We start from the raw sequence: 15,780 nt of genomic DNA, 5'->3' as shown, positions 1-15,780 counted from the left end.
TTTTTGAACAACTCGGATCATCTGATTTTGGAACAGCTCTGATCGAGCACATACACACATCAAATTGAGCTTATTTCACACGTAGCCCACTCGGGTTTTTTTTTTTTAAATTATTGAGCGGCTCAAATCATTCGTGCGGGGCCCGGAGTAGACCCCACACAGGGTCGGTGACTGTAGTGTTTCTGTTTGATCAAATACCTGACCTTGCACAAAGCTTCTAAAAATGTCCTCCTATTGTCCTCAATTCTTTGAAGTTGCTTTTGGCTTGCAAGTTAAAAAAAAAAAAAAACAGAATTTTTGGTTAGCACTACTTGGTACTTGCGGATATAGTCACAAAATTATTGAAGCAAACACCTCCCGTAAATCTCGTTCCCGAATAGAAAATAAGTACTTACTCCCTCTGTCCTTATTTAATTGTTCATTACGGTTTTGAGAGTGAATTTTCAATGGCTTATATCTCTCGACGTATATTATGTTTTATCTTTTTGAAATCATTGTCTTAGAAAAAAAATTGAGATCTATCAAGCAAGATCCATATTGCATATTTTTAGCTATGTACGTCGAGAGATATAAGACATTAAAAATGCACGCAAAATCATAGTGGACAATTAAATAGGGATTGGAGGGAGTATTTTTTAAGAAGTAAATTTCAAGCTAAAAAATAATGGGTTTACGCAAATAATTTTCCTAGCAATATGGATCTTATTTGATAACTCTCATTGAGATCTTTTGAACGGTGAAAAAAAATCGAAAAATTATTTTCCATTTATATTATTTTTTTGTTTGAAAATGTAAAATAAGTATTTATTTTTTAAGAATGTATTTTGGAACGAATAATCCACGTATAAGCGAGAGTGAGGTGTTAAAGTAAATATCGTAAACATATCAAACTCAGGAGCGACTCTACTGGGATTCAGGGGGTTTGCTTTCTCTGAATTCAAAAAATGCACTAAAAATTTTGTATTTCTTTTAGGCTTTGTTTGGTAAAGTTGTTAGTTTTTTGTTCTTTGTTTATGAAAAATAAGAAATAAGTTTTTGTTTATTTATTAAAAATAAAAACAAAAAACATGTTTGGCGACCACAATAATTTTTGTTTATTTGTTTTTTGTGCTACCGAAAGTGTTTTCAAAACAAATAAAATTACAATTTTGTGTTTCTAGAATTTCCGTAAACTAGTTAAATTGATTATGTATTTTGTAAAAAAAAAAAACAGTAACACAAACATGTTTATGGTGCCTGTTTCAAAAAATATTGGAAACAAAAACATAAAACTGGAAATAAAGCTTTTCCAAACAGAGCTTTATATGATTGTATTTTTTATTAATATTGTCGGCAATGAATCATTCATACATAGCCAAAGTAAGTGAAGAATTGCTTTAAGTTTGTGAATGAGTAGGTACTATAGCTCAAGTAAACAAAATAAAATTGGCTGCTGATTTTGCCACTCTCTTTTTTGTTAACGTCACTCCCGTGTAAGTGTATTTTTGGTGCAAATTACACTTGCAAGAGAGTAGCGTTAACAAAAAAGGAAGTGGCAAAATCATTTCCCATAAAATTTCATCCAAATGTAAATACGTGCATTTTACGTGGAGTTTTGTATACAGTAAAATCTCTTTGTAATTTTGTCACTGCCAAACTAAAATTTTAGACTCGTCGTTGTTCGAACTATTAAAACTCACAAGAACGAGGATTTAGAGCGAGAGCTAATCATCCTCTTGTAAGATTACGTGACTGTCATACGATTCATAAACCACAACGAAAAATGCAATAAATGCACATGACATGGCAAACAATCCCTTTCAGCTTTTTTCTCTCTCATGAATAAAAAAATAAAAAATAAACTTGGTGGATGGGGTTGGGGGGTGAGTAAAGTGTGGAACTGTGTGCAGATAGGGCCTGAGATATTTTGCAATGGTGGAAAATTCCATCAGATTCCAAAATGCATATCACTTTACTCTATTAGGGTTGGCAATGGGGCGGGTAGGGGGTGGATACCACTGTCCCTGTCTCCGATTCCCAAATTCAAATCCATCCCCATCCTCTCCCCGATCCCCACAGGGAAATTATTTTTACCCTCCATCCCCTCCCCAAACGGGGAACGGGGATCCCCGTGGGGAATCGGGGATCCAACTGGAACCACAGGCAAAATCAATATTCTTAATCCGGTATCCCTCCTGCAACAAGACGCCAAGAACAAACAACACACGCAAAGCTCTTTAAAGCTTCGTTTCTTTCAACGCGACGTTATTTCATGAGTTTCCGACGTGAACAATATTTATTAGACGTGAACAATATTTATCTGACTAGAACTATTGATTTGAGCTCTTTTTTCTACTAATCTTCTATCCGCGGTAAGTGAATTCAATTACTTTTATGTTAATTGACAGTGAGATTTAGTTTCTTTATTTCTTCCTCACTTATGTATATATAGTACTACTATATAATTTTCATTTATGTATATAACTTATTTATTATATATATATATACACACACACACACACAAAACGGGGCGGGACTCATACCCATCCCCTACCCGTTCCCCATTTTTTTTAAAAAATTATCCCCATCCCCTACCCGATCCCCGAAAAATCTCCGAATCCCCAATCCATTTGGGGCGGGAAATGGGGCGGGGCGGGGTGGGGCGGCCGGGATTGCCATCCCTATACTCTATGCCCACCACACCATTTATATATGCAATGCTTCTCTCTCAAGTTTTTATCCTCATTTTTTTTCCAGCAATTTGATAGATTTTGTTTGCTTCAAAAGAAGACTTGGAGACTCTACAAGTCCCAAAATACAAGAAACAACAAAAAGAAGAGAAGGAGAAAAAAAATTGCAGAAGCCGCATAGAAATCAATAGTCGTGGAGGAATCCACCGATCCTCTCATGGAGATTGGAGGAATAGTTAAGATCTTTATATTTATTCATGCTAGAACCCGTTTTCGTCCGGCGCAGATGTTATGTAAAGCATACATTCAAAACAAGCATAGGGGATTTTGAAGTGGGGACAAATTATTTCTTCAACAAATTTGGGTCAAAATTTTCTTTTCTTTGATTTAATAAGAAAAACTTGAGGGTGGTGGGTTGGCTATCAGAAGATCATTCTTGTGTAATTTTGTGACTAAGAAAAATAAAAAAAATATTGAGTCCTCTCATGAGATATTATCGATGTAACTCAAAACATATTATTTTATATCACCGACATCTCGCTTATGGAGTACAAAATCACGCTAGACTCAGGCCCAGTTTTACTAACAACTTTTTGTCTTTATTCAAATTTTTTTCGCGTTTGTTCATTTAGCGTCAAATTTTTTTGACTTTTTGAAAAGTAAAAAAAAAATTAATTTTACCCAAATATTTTGAATAAGGACCACTTTTAAGTAAAAAAAAAAGATCGATTTTTATTTACCTAAAAGTGGCCCTTATTCAAAATATTTAGGACGAATCAAAAGGTCAAAAAAATTGACGCAAAACTAATAAACGAGAAAAAAAATTCAAATAAGAACAAAATAAGAAAAAGCCCAAAAAACCCTCTTGAAACTCAACCTCAAACTCATCTTTAAAGATCTTGTGGAGATCTCTCGGGTCTTGTTCTCCTTAGCTTTTTGAGATTTTATTTTTATTTTGCCCTTATTTGATTATGTTTTTGCGTTTGTTAATTTTGAATGAAACTTTTGTGAATTATTGATTTGTATCGACAAGAAGAATCGGAAAAGTAATTTTTTTAAAACTTTTATCCAATATTTTTCGAAATATTCAAGATAAAGTCCAAAAAGTCCCCAAAAAATAAATACCCAGCTTTTGTGGATTATTGCGTTTGATGATCTCGTGTTTGTCACGACTCACGAGAGATTATCACAAGCACTAATAGCCACTTCTAACTTTTTATTTATCTTGTTAGCAAATAAAAACTACTTATAAAGTGGGTGCGACTGCAATTATAATAATGAAATGTATAATCGACTCAAATGCATTGATTTAGAAAAGAATTGTCGGATTGGCTATCTTTTCAATTTGGAATATGCATACTAGCTTCAAGAATGTTGGGTTTTTTTTTTTGTCATTCTACAGATGCCTAGCCTACTCCTGCGTGAATGGGGAAGGAGTACCGCTAAGCGGCATAGTTTTTTGTTTTAGAAATTATCTAAAACAGAGAACTAAACCCCCTTGTTAGAGAAAACATTTTGTCTTCTTGTATTCCATTCTTATCTGTATCATGTCTTAAACATGAAGTTAGCACAATTGAGGACAATATAGCCATTTACTCCTTAGCTAGGTTAGAACCTAATCAATGAATTGAAAACCTCTTCTTTTTTTATGTCTCTATCTCACATAATGGAATGTTGTCTTAACAATGAAGTTATTGGCAATTATGGACCTTCAAAAGGTATGCATCCATTTCCAAACTAGGAAGAATTTTGTGGGACCCTGTCGTTTACAATGGCTTAATAAAATTATTGTCTCACCAAACAAAATTCCAAACTCCAACTATTAATTTCCCCTCTAAATCCAAACTCCAATTATTGATTTCCGCACTGTGTTAATTATAGGCTACTGATTTTGCCACTTTCTTTTTTGTTAACGCCACTACCCTGCAAGTGTATTTTTGGTGTAAAAATACACTTGCAGGAGAGTGGTGTTAACAAAAAAGGGAGTGGCAAAATCATTTCCCTAATTATATTGAAGAGCAAATACGCACGGCTGATTTTGCCACTTCCCTATTTGTTAATGTCACTCCCCCTTTTGTTTTTAGTAGGGTGAATTTACTAAAACAGCCCTTGCATTTGAAAAATGAGAAATCTAGCATTATAAAGTGCAAGGGTGTTTTAGTAAATTCACCCTTCTAAAAACAAAAAAGGAGAGTAATATTAACAAATAGGGGAATAGCAAAATCATTAGCCCAAAAAAAAAAAGTGAACAAAATATTTTTTTTAGCCAATTGGAAGGAGATTATTTTACATTAAACTGAACAGTCACCTGCGTAAGAAAGTCCAACGACACACACCTCAATCATACCAAATAAACTCAACCTAACAATCACAGTTACAACTCGTGAGAGAACCACCTAGAACAACAAGGAACTAATCAATCCGGACCGTTAATTGCTTAGATACACGGCTGAAATGCTCACTACAACCCTGTATTGACTTTTCAATGCCTTTTCTACTTGTGAATCTTCAATAGCAGGTTCTTCAGTGCATTTTTGTTCTTACAGGTTTCTCTCTCTATCGATCCATCTACAAAATTCACGATCCAAATACAACTTTATCGACACCGCATTCGCACCCAACCGACCGCCTTCGACAGTCGCGAAAAAAAGAATCTTTCATGAAACTGTGCAAAAATGTATACCTTCCCATGTGCTTAAAAATGTTTCAATACAAAATACTAGTAGTAGACTAAATAGAATGGTAGTCAAGATTTCTCTACTTGGGGAGTTGGAATAAACCAAATGTGGTTAGAATATTATTGACTTATTTAAGTCTCCCTTTTTTTTTCTGGTGGTTGAGCTAAATTGCGACCCACAAAGCATGTGTCAAAGATTTTGCATCCCAAGATCTCAAAACAAATGTCTCAATAGTTTAATTTGAAGCCCACAGGAATTTATAATAAAGTATGAAACTAAGTGCTACAGTCAGCCACGTTACCAAAGTACCCATACAAAAAACCAAGAATGATTAATAAGATGTAGTTTCAGTCTTGTTACAAGTTAGGTTTGGACCCTGGTTACCTCGATCGCGGATCATTGCGACACGCTGTTTTCCCCAAAATTGGGTGTGAACACATATGGAATGGGAATGGGGATCGCGGTACAACGTACTCTTTGGGATGCGGTATGGTGGGAGTAGGCTTCTTCAGATCATTTGTATAGAACGGAATTGCTAGTTTGTTCAGAATACACAACATTTTTACCGATGGTTTTAGTATTAGTAGCATCTAGTTATGACCCTGTACTTATCAAACCATCAATGCAATTGTACATGGGTATTAATCTCTGAATTTCCCTTGGCCTCAAGAGTCGAGTGGCAGCTGGGAATGTAAAGACCAAGGGCTTTAGCTATGTAAGCAAAGAATATCTTTTGGGAGATTTTGCACTTGTTTTGCCGTGTGCATCACTAGGTGGAATTCCAGTTAACTATTGTTAATTGCTGGCTTTAGAATTGTTTATGTTGTTAGGTATTGCAGCTTGCAATTGGATCGAGAGAGAGACAGAAGTCTGCCTTTGCCTTGGGGACTCAAGATTAGTTAGTTGTGACAACCATGCATATATCCCCTTTTCATTAGCTACAAAACTTGTGCAAGTGTTTCATCTCTATTCATTGAATGTTCCTGTTTACAGGCACCTCGACTCTCATTTAAAGTTACAATAAAGTTTTGTGTGAATTAACTCTAAAGAAGTTGATAGCGCCTCGAAGGTTTCAAATCTAATATCTAAGGAGGGAACAAACCTTTATGTCTCGGGTCTTGACCACCAGACAACCCTCGGGGATGTTTATTGGATGTTCCATTTTTTGCATTGCCGACACACATGCATAACTCATCATCTTGTTTATACACAAACACATATACATGTCTATATATGTTTCTTCACTTGAAAAAGGTTATTTTTTTATACTGATTATGTTGCAAGAACGGGATAATCTATTTACCAGACAATAGTTAGAAATGTGGGCCCACATGCTATTCCAGTATGGGTTGCAACTTTATAAGTACTAGTAATAAAAAAATTTATACTACTTACTAGAGTTATGGCATGGGCTCGAGTGACAAGATCTTTAATTGACTCCGCTATTTGAGGTCGAGCTCATATTTTGCTCATTAAAAACTCGTTCAAGATCAGTTTGCTGTTGAAACTCGTTCGGTTTCCAGATAAAGCTTAAAATCCATGGTTGTTTTTGTAAGCTTGTACTGTGAAAAATTAACGCAAGCTACTCGAGCTCAGCTCTTGATCGGCTCTGAGTGACTATTGATCAGCTCTTGATCGGCAAAAGAGAAGTATTAGCCTTGGCTAAGCCCAGGTTCAACTTTCAAACCAGATCATTGCCAGGGGAATATTTCTGGTCCCATTCATGGTTTCACTTTCACCAAATATGCATAGCAAATCTCAAAACAATGTCCACTTTACAAGGCTCGCCATATAAACAAAGGAAGTTTTGAACAAACTTTTAAACTTCAGTGTTGAATGCTGAATGCTGATAAATGAGTGAAGCTACCGAAAGAGGAGCCAGGACCCTCTGTGCCGAAAACCTTCCAGCCGTTGAATTCTAAAACATAAGAAAAAATCACATAATTCAACGGCCGGAAAACCCCTCGACACATAGGCACATCATGATTCATCAGCCCGGTGTTCTTAGAGTGGGCCACCATAAAGGTGTGCTGCAAAAACTTGTGGTATATTACAACCTCATATTTGTTAGAACTTAGAAGTCAAGGTGCTCAATGTTTGTATAAATTACATAAGTAATAACTTTTCTTATTGGTATTCTCTAGAATTAGTAACGTGAGGAAAACAAGGAATCTATTGTGCCTTGTAAAATAGATGTGGACAGATAAACTTATGACAGAAAATCCAATACACAGACAGTCTGAGAGATGAAAATATCATTTCCTCTACCCATTCACTAAATACATCCCGTTTTCCGATTACGGTTCTCAATGCCAACTAGTAGTACTCAGCACTTCAATCTCCCTAGGTTCTGCGCTTGAGATCTTATGAGATTCCCCTAATCTATTCTCGCTGCGTGAACCTTGAAAAAGCTCCAGCCCGAAAATGTTCTACCACCATTTGATACAAGTATACAACAAGAAGCCAAAAACTGACTCGTTATTTGCAAACCTGCCAAAAAATGAGATCCTTTAGTAGTACTTCATATTCATGTGTAGAGGGTTTGCTCACATCATGAACAAATGAGTATTCGTAGCACCCTTGAGCCGTATTGGATGATGCAGAAACAGCAAGCGCGGAAAATTTTTCCGAGGCAATACCTAGAACCAAGTTAACTTTTGTACTAACTGAACTTGCATTGATTGGGGTTTCAGCAATCCTAATCACGACGAAATACAAATCAAAGTACAAGGACATTTCCAGAAATATAATAGCTCAAGAAAAATCCTGTGTCTACAAAATGTCACCAAAGATGCGACTTCCTACCAGGATCTCACAACCACAGGATTCGATACTACCGGATATGTCACAGGAAAACAAATATGTTTATCGAAAGAAAATAAACAAAAATAGATGACCGACTTGTATTGGAGGCTAAATTACAAAATATTGAGGCTCTCGTATCTGCACAGAAGATTACCTTTTGTAGAGTAAATTAAACCTTGTACTCATTGACGCGCATCCATTTTGTAGAAGACCACTTGTTCCCTTTAATAACAGGGCAGCCACCTAACAGAAAGAAAACAGACAAACAAACAACTTGTCACTTATTCAAATAATTTGCATAAGATTTTTGGAGTGGAATATGGAGGCCGTTTTGAAGCTCCTGAGGTCCTCTAACTGAAAGATATTCAACTAAACCCAGTGAAATTTTAGGAACCATGATCACATGTGGGTGTTTTGGCACGTAGTTTGGTACATCCAATGATTGAACCCATAGAATTTTATCGATGAACCGATTGATAATTATCATCACATCTAGTGTCTCCTATTTACCCACGTTCTCCAAGGTAATATTAACTCCAAGTCTCACCTAAGTAAATGTGCCCACTAAAACTTTCTATTTTTGTTTTATCTTTTTCTCTCTCATCCTTTAATATGGTACATTTTACGCCTTCTCTCTCAATCTCTCTCCCCTTTACAGTCTACTCTTTACACTGTGTGCACAGAGAGAGAGAGAGAGAGAGAGAGAGAGAGAGAGAGAGAGAGAGAGTTTTTCTTGGAAAGCAATTATGCTTGGACATACGTATATTCTACGAATTGTGTAGGGACTAGGGAGAGTAACCCTCAGCCAGGTTTTCCCGGCGTCGCCCCTGGACTTGGATTTGCAAGAAGATATGGTTTACGATGACTGTATTAACTCGTAACAAGAAGGAAGGTGTCAATGAGGTGACACAACACAGAAATGGGAATAATATCCTATAGAATTACAAATAGCACCAATAATAAAAGACTTTTGCACGGCCGACCAAATAAGCAGTAACTAACCATGCAAACTTGAAGGATCCAAGGTTCCATCAGGATTCATGCTCCAGAAAAGCAATGCATCACCCCTCTTTGGTTTAAGAGAAAGTCCCCCTTTCCCGCATTCAGATAGCTCATTCCACCATGGCACAGAACTATAATTTCCTTTGGCAGCAGGGAATACTGTCTCACCCCCTTCTTCAACATCCGAACTGTGCAACCACAGGATTGAGAAAAAACAAAATTTCAGGTCTATACCCCCCAAAAATGGAGAAATATCAGTCATAAATAGGTGGAGAAGGTATTACTCACAGGTACATTAGAACTGTAGCAATGCGTTGACCTCCATTCTTAGTGTTAAACTCATCAGCAAAGTAGTCATTGTGAGGTTCGTATTTTTGGCCAACCTCATAGTGGAGAATTTGAAGCCCTTCCCCATGCTCTATAAATCACAGCATTGAGATAAATAAATGTGAAATGACAGTAGAATAATAGCTACACGATAAATGACTCACTACAAGTAGACCAAAAAAGTATCTTGCAGGAGGAGAGAGAAGATTACAAGAACCTTTTGTTCCTAAAACATCGTACAACAAAAAAACCTCCCTCGGGGCAAAAAACGACTGACCAAAACATTTTGAAACTCTGCCAAACAAGGTACACCGAAACTTATGACTTTACTTAGTCAACCACTCTCAAAAGTTTAGCGAGTTATATCGAATGTGCAAAGCTACCTGTCAAAAGTTGCTAGACTCTGATTGAGATCCTTCAACCAAGAAATTTGAGAATTTTATTCCAAAAAAGACTTGAACAAGCTCATGACGGAGATTGCTATACCATAGCCCATAGGACTCAGAAAATAACACAAGCATGAATTGTAGGTCATTGCCAGAATTTTATTCCAAAAAAGACTTGAACAAGCTCATGACGGAGATTGCTATACCATAGCCCATAGGACTCAGAAAATAACACAAGCATGAATTGCAGGTCATTGTGCCATGGGTCCATACCACTGCCTTAAACAACCCCCCAGTTCAAGATACCAGTAATTGCAGTAAAAACCTCCCTTGCATCATTTGCATGCAGGATCTACGGATTAAGATCATATGCCAAACAAGTAAATATAAGTCTTGTTATGAACTGAGACATCTACTTTCACCATCTGAACTCTTGGCTCACATCCACGATCTGTGTCCCTCTAACAATGTTGCATCATTAGTTATACAAACCAACTTACCGCGAAAAGACAAAGATTACTGTATCCCCCCAAACAGCATCCCCTTGGTGACTTTTTTCATGTGATTACCTTTATTGATGACAAAAACAGCAACTTCAAGATTCTTCTAATGCACAAAACCACTGTTAGTAGCAAGCACAAAGCAATCACCTTAGCGTTGTGCATTTTGGTTTAGACTGGTTGAAAGCGTGCCTTTGTCGTCATCTGAACTCTTTCTCAAAACTTACAATATTATGAAATGATTGGTTGTCCCTTCTTTACGAATGAACTTAAAATTAAATGGGTCTTAGGAGAATGGGGGTTTCTACTTAAATCCCTACGAGAGGCCATCTTTAATATAAAAAATGAGATTCTTCCTCTTCTTCTTCAAACGTACCAAACAAATAGATAATCTAAGCATCTAGTTTGAGAATGGGCGGACACAAAACCCACACCCTTACGCCGTCATATTACAAAAGGACACGGGGGAAAATAGAAGTCCATGTAACACTGCATTGGGTTTCAGGACTGCTCATTGCCTTATCATATGAGTTTCATCCGCACCAATGCCCAGCCTTAAGACTTACCTTCAAGACATGAAAGTGCATAGATACCAACATGGAAGCTCAAGAAAAACCCAAAAAACCTTAAAATGTTCATTTCAAAAATCTAAAGTGCGTCTCCCCATCGCTGCAAAAAAGAGAGAGGAGTGTCTAAGCCACATACCTACAGGTATGAAGGCAAAATCTGCAATCCTTTTCTCAATGTTCTGGACTATTTTATCACGCCCTCTAGTCAGAAAAGTACCAGAACTTGTACGTACCCTGCATGTAAAGGATATCTCAGAGGTCTGCAATTGTAAGCCCATAACCAGGATCCACAAAAGGAAAAGTAAGCTTCATCTTTGCAAGCCAATTAAAGATACGATTTTAGGAGGTCAAGTATTCATACCTACTATCTGTACTCTTGCCAGTTGCGCTATCTACAACAGTTGACTTTTTCATATGGGGTTTACCAAGGTTGATTAAGTATTCACATTCGTCCTTGGACTGCACAAAAAAGATGGGAAGAAATTTAGCGTTCAATCGCTTTACTGGTTAAGTAGATACCAATGTTTAATTTAGTGTACCGACATAAATACACGACTCACACACATCAACGCACATACCAAGCCATGGATCTGGTTGCAAATGAGAATGTAGAAACAAAGCACGCTCACCAGTGTTTGCTTGTCTCGAATGCATTCCGGATTATGATTACAAACCAATTGCAACTTGCAGGACTCACTTAATGGGAAAATAGCTAGTCCAGGACGTTAGTGATTATTGGGTACTTTCGACCCGATTTGTTCTATAGGAGTTCCGTATAAGCCGGGTCGGGTCATTGTATACCCTTCTTTCATAGTGAGATTCCTTTTTATCTTTGCCCATGGATGTAGGGAATGCACCTTTTTTTTCTTTTTTTATAGGAAGGGTGTACACCTAACTATTTAAATCATTTGTGTTCTATACGTAATTGCTATTGTTTTTGTTCTCATTTCTTTTTCCATCATCACATACTATAATAGGGAATGACAGCTGTAACTCGAGCAACAACGTACACAAGGAACAAACAACAGCACATACATGCAGAATCTCTTAACAAGTAACGAACATCCTTCAGGCAGAGGTCCAAGTACAAGAGTAACAAGGACCAAAAAACTTTCAACTCAAATAATAATAGCCTCAAGGTTGTTAGAATCTCGATCCGAATCCACCAATCATACAATCTTACAATCCATTTTGGCTAAATCAATCCGGATCGTGTAAAGCATCCCTTGGAGACGATGTTGTAATTCTGATGGTTGCCTACTAGATCGTGGAATCACGATGCATCTACCGATCCTACTGGTCCAATTTTAAACACAGTTTTGGTGCCTGGATATTTTTATTTTTATGATTGGGCTTAAATGCCCGTTAAAGTAAGTCTAACCTACACATACTTATTCCAAATGCTCAGAAAACACATGTTGCAAATAAGCTGTACTGGACGACTACTTCTGTTACCCATTTCTTTTCTACATTAATCAAATAGCCAAAGCTCTTTTTCTTCCTTCTATACTTCATTTCATTTCTTTTCCACGTTATCAAATAGCCTGAGATGTATTTATTTCTTCGATTCTCATTCATCTTTCTTCTTAAAGCATTCCTAAAATTTTCTTTCTAAGAATCATTCCACTTTTCTTTTGTTCTTCTCATTTGTTTAATCACAAATTCACATTGTCATTGACCTATAAAAGCTCCTATTCAACCCCCTTTTTGTTGCTCTCATTTTGTTTGGCTTTTTTCATGTATAATACCTACTGTACATAGTCTTTTCTTACCTTTACTTTCGAAGTGTTTTGCAATTGTAACTACAAAACAAACAATAGACTTTTTACTCTATCCTATTGGGTTTAAAATAGTGTTCATCATATTTTTTTACTCTTCCATTTAAAACCGATTACACTTCTTCTTCTTCTTTTTTTCATTTCTTAGTATCTCTAATTGTACGGCCCTCGATTCGATGCTCCAACATAGGATCCCAGGTTTGACAGCATTAACTAGAATCTTCACAAGCTTCAAATGAAATACACAAAGTCAAATGTATGCAACATCGAAATGGTAATTACCCTTGATGCAAAAGCTCCAAACCAAGTATGGTAGAATACTAATGTCAGCACCCATAACATAGATTAAACACACATTTTTCAAATGAAATCCAGGATGCAAAACAAAAAAGACCATTAAACTTCACGTAAGAACTCTAATTCAAGGACATTGCAACGAACTAATTATGGCACAAGCTACAGGAACAAAAAAACGAATCAAGAACACTATAACGACCAAAATTGAACAAACTAACCAAGAAATTATGATAAACAAAAGCTCTTGGCTCCCAGGAGATAACTTCAACCCACCGGTCCCCTTCCCCATCATCTTCTTCACTCCTAGATTTCCTCCAAATCAAGCACAACATGATCAGATCAACCCAATTATTTAAACAAAAGCTTAGGCCCTGTTTGGACAAATGTGGATTTCAAATGAAGAGATTTGTCATTATTATTCACTGGAACAGCTCAAATTCAAAATCAACATGTTACATATGGCGATTTCAACATGAGGTTGGAGCTTCATCAAGATAAATTTGAAGCAACCAGTTTACCCATTGGGCTAAATTTCCAGTCTTTTTGTTACTATCTTTGTACTTGTTTTCTCTTAGTCATTATCAAATTCACGTCAAATTTAGTGGATAAATCGTTCGTCTTGACAAATATTCCATTAATCGTCAAGATCAAAAGATGGAACAACTACAATAGGAGAAGAAATGCATTGAGAGAGGTTCGAATAGTATCGTGACTCTTCTACTACTGCTGCTCCCAAATACAAAACCCATCTTCAGTGTATTTAGCACCGTCTTATATGGACTTTCTTAACTCTTAGTTCATAGTTTAATCCTTTTCAAAATCCTCAGACGAACGATTAATCCTAAAAAAATAGACAAAAAGCTAAACAAACTGTGTTTAACAAAAATCCGAATGGGAATCCGGAGCGAGTTAAAACCCATCATATCAAAGCTTATACGACCGTGCGCCTATACAACCGTCGATAAGCCCTAGAGAATTGAACAGATTCCATCCATTTGAAATCCACATTTATCGAGACGGCGTCGTAACTGGCGCAAACGTACCTGTCGACGGTGTCGTGAACGATGGTGCTGAGATCGTGCGCCCTGGGGGAATCAGGAGAAGTGCTGCCGGGAATAGAGAGGATTCCGAGAGCGAGAAGGATTAGGACGAAGAAGGTGAACATGATCAGGATCGTGAAGACGAGCGTGGACGGGGAGGATTTGCGAGACGGGAATCGAGAGTGCCTCCCCTTCGCCGCCATTGCTGCCGTTGTTTGTTGCTGTTGACAGGATTTTCCAAGGGCAAACTGGAAGCAGAATTCGAGGCAAAACCTGGGGCTTTGCAGGAGGAAGAACGAGATCTAGAGAGAGAGAGAGAAATCGAGGTCAGGTGTTCGCGCGGCAGTTCATTGACCCGATATAGCTAACGTGTTCGGACTTTTGGAAACGATTTTGAGAACATAACTCGACGACTTCGACTCTTCCGAGGAGGTCCTTTGTGTTGGTCGTACGAAGGCCATATGATTTTATGTCGGTGTTTCTGTTAGGCCCCTCGAGTTCAGATAATGTCGCTGAACTCCAATTCCACCAGAGTCAATGAGCAAAACTTTTTCTAGTAGAATTTTTGGTAGAGGGGTTAGTGTGTGGAGTCACTGAGTTAGTCCATGGGGGATTTAGAAGCCCCCCATAGTCCTGAACTCATAAACCATACGCAACGGGGCTCGAACCCTAATCTTCCACAAGGAAGAGCCAGGAGTTACCAATTGAACTACAAACCCATTGGTTATTTGCCCCTGTTTCACCCAGTAGTTTTTTGGGCTTTATTGATTTTTTGTTTTTATTCAATTTTTTTTCCTAATTGTTGATTTTGCATCAAATTTTTAAAGATTATTTATTCGTCTCGTTAAGAAAAATCTGAAAGTAAAAATTATATTTTTTACCCAAATATTCTGGAAAGTATTCAAGATAAACCTCAAAAAATTTGGGATTTTTGGGCTTTATCTTGGATAATTTTTTTACTTTTTTTATTTCTCTTATCGAAACAAACTAATAATCCATAAAAGTTTGACGCAAAACTAACAAATGCGCAAAAAAATTGAATAAGAACAAAAGCCAAAAATCTCAAAAAAAACCTATGGGAAACAGGAGAGTTTTATTAATTTGGGTTAAATTCTTATATCCCGTCTACCTTCTCGATGAGAGGAATTGCAAAAATAATAAATGTATACCAAAGTTGAAAAAGTTCATATAACTTAGCCACTGTATTTTTCATCGTTTTGTATGAGTTTTTTTTAACTTGGTCTATGTATTTTTACTTTTTTTATTTCTCTTGTGGGACAAAGGATGTGATGTATGAAATTGATCAAAATATGGTAAAGAGAAAATAACTAAAAAGACTATGCCAAGAAAACACAAATAAATTATATCAAATGAGCCCTAATTTTTCTCTGCATTTCAATAAGACCCCTAAATTTCAAATAATTCCTTTGAACTGTTCCATTAGAGCATATAAAATCTACAACCGGCTATGCAACTGGCGAAAATTGGTAGTCGAACTTAATTATTGGACCTCTAATATACTCCTTTAAAATAATAATAGGCACAATGTCGTTCTTAATTATATTCACTAGTTAAAAAGAGGCAACCTTATATGGTTGGGCAGATGATTTTTGTAAAGCTAGATTTTTCTGATTTGAGGTAAAACGCTAAAATTTGTGGAAGGAAGAATGAGATTTGAGAAGAGAGAGAGTGAGAGAACGAATCTGAAATTGATTTTTAGTGCAACAGT

The 15,780-nt window shown here is 36.8% G+C and overlaps 1 protein-coding gene across 1 annotated transcript; it reads right to left on the bottom strand.

The window, feature by feature from the left end:
- Nucleotides 1–7,434: 7,434 nt before the first annotated feature.
- On the bottom strand, nucleotides 7,435–14,589 carry LOC131299098 (probable prolyl 4-hydroxylase 10). The gene is made up of 8 exons (XM_058324665.1): nucleotides 14,055–14,589; nucleotides 13,230–13,314; nucleotides 11,298–11,395; nucleotides 11,073–11,170; nucleotides 9,443–9,572; nucleotides 9,155–9,342; nucleotides 8,307–8,395; nucleotides 7,435–7,837 (listed from the first exon to the last, which is right to left on the bottom strand). Exons 1-7 carry the CDS (start codon nucleotides 14,252–14,254, stop codon nucleotides 8,322–8,324), a joined length of 873 nt encoding a protein of 290 aa, XP_058180648.1. The 5' UTR covers nucleotides 14,255–14,589; the 3' UTR covers nucleotides 7,435–7,837; nucleotides 8,307–8,321.
- Between the last annotated feature and the right edge of the window lie 1,191 nt (nucleotides 14,590–15,780).

Source organism: Rhododendron vialii, chromosome 8a (assembly GCF_030253575.1).
Source record: "Rhododendron vialii isolate Sample 1 chromosome 8a, ASM3025357v1".
Classification (NCBI taxonomy): domain Eukaryota; kingdom Viridiplantae; phylum Streptophyta; class Magnoliopsida; order Ericales; family Ericaceae; genus Rhododendron; species Rhododendron vialii.
This window is presented reverse-complemented; position numbering and strand designations above follow the sequence as displayed.

Excerpts from the sequence above, each read along its gene's own strand:
- LOC131299098 (XM_058324665.1), bottom strand. The coding sequence starts at position 14,254 with ATGGCGGCGAAGGGGAGGCACTCTCGATTCCCGTCTCGCAAATCCTCC. Across the intron at positions 13,315-14,054 it reads GTTCACGACACCGTCGACAG|GAGTGAAGAAGATGATGGGG; the intron begins GTACGTTTGCGC and ends GAGGAAATCTAG. Across the intron at positions 9,573-11,072 it reads TTTTGCCTTCATACCTGTAG|AGCATGGGGAAGGGCTTCAA; the intron begins GTATGTGGCTTA and ends TGTGATTTATAG.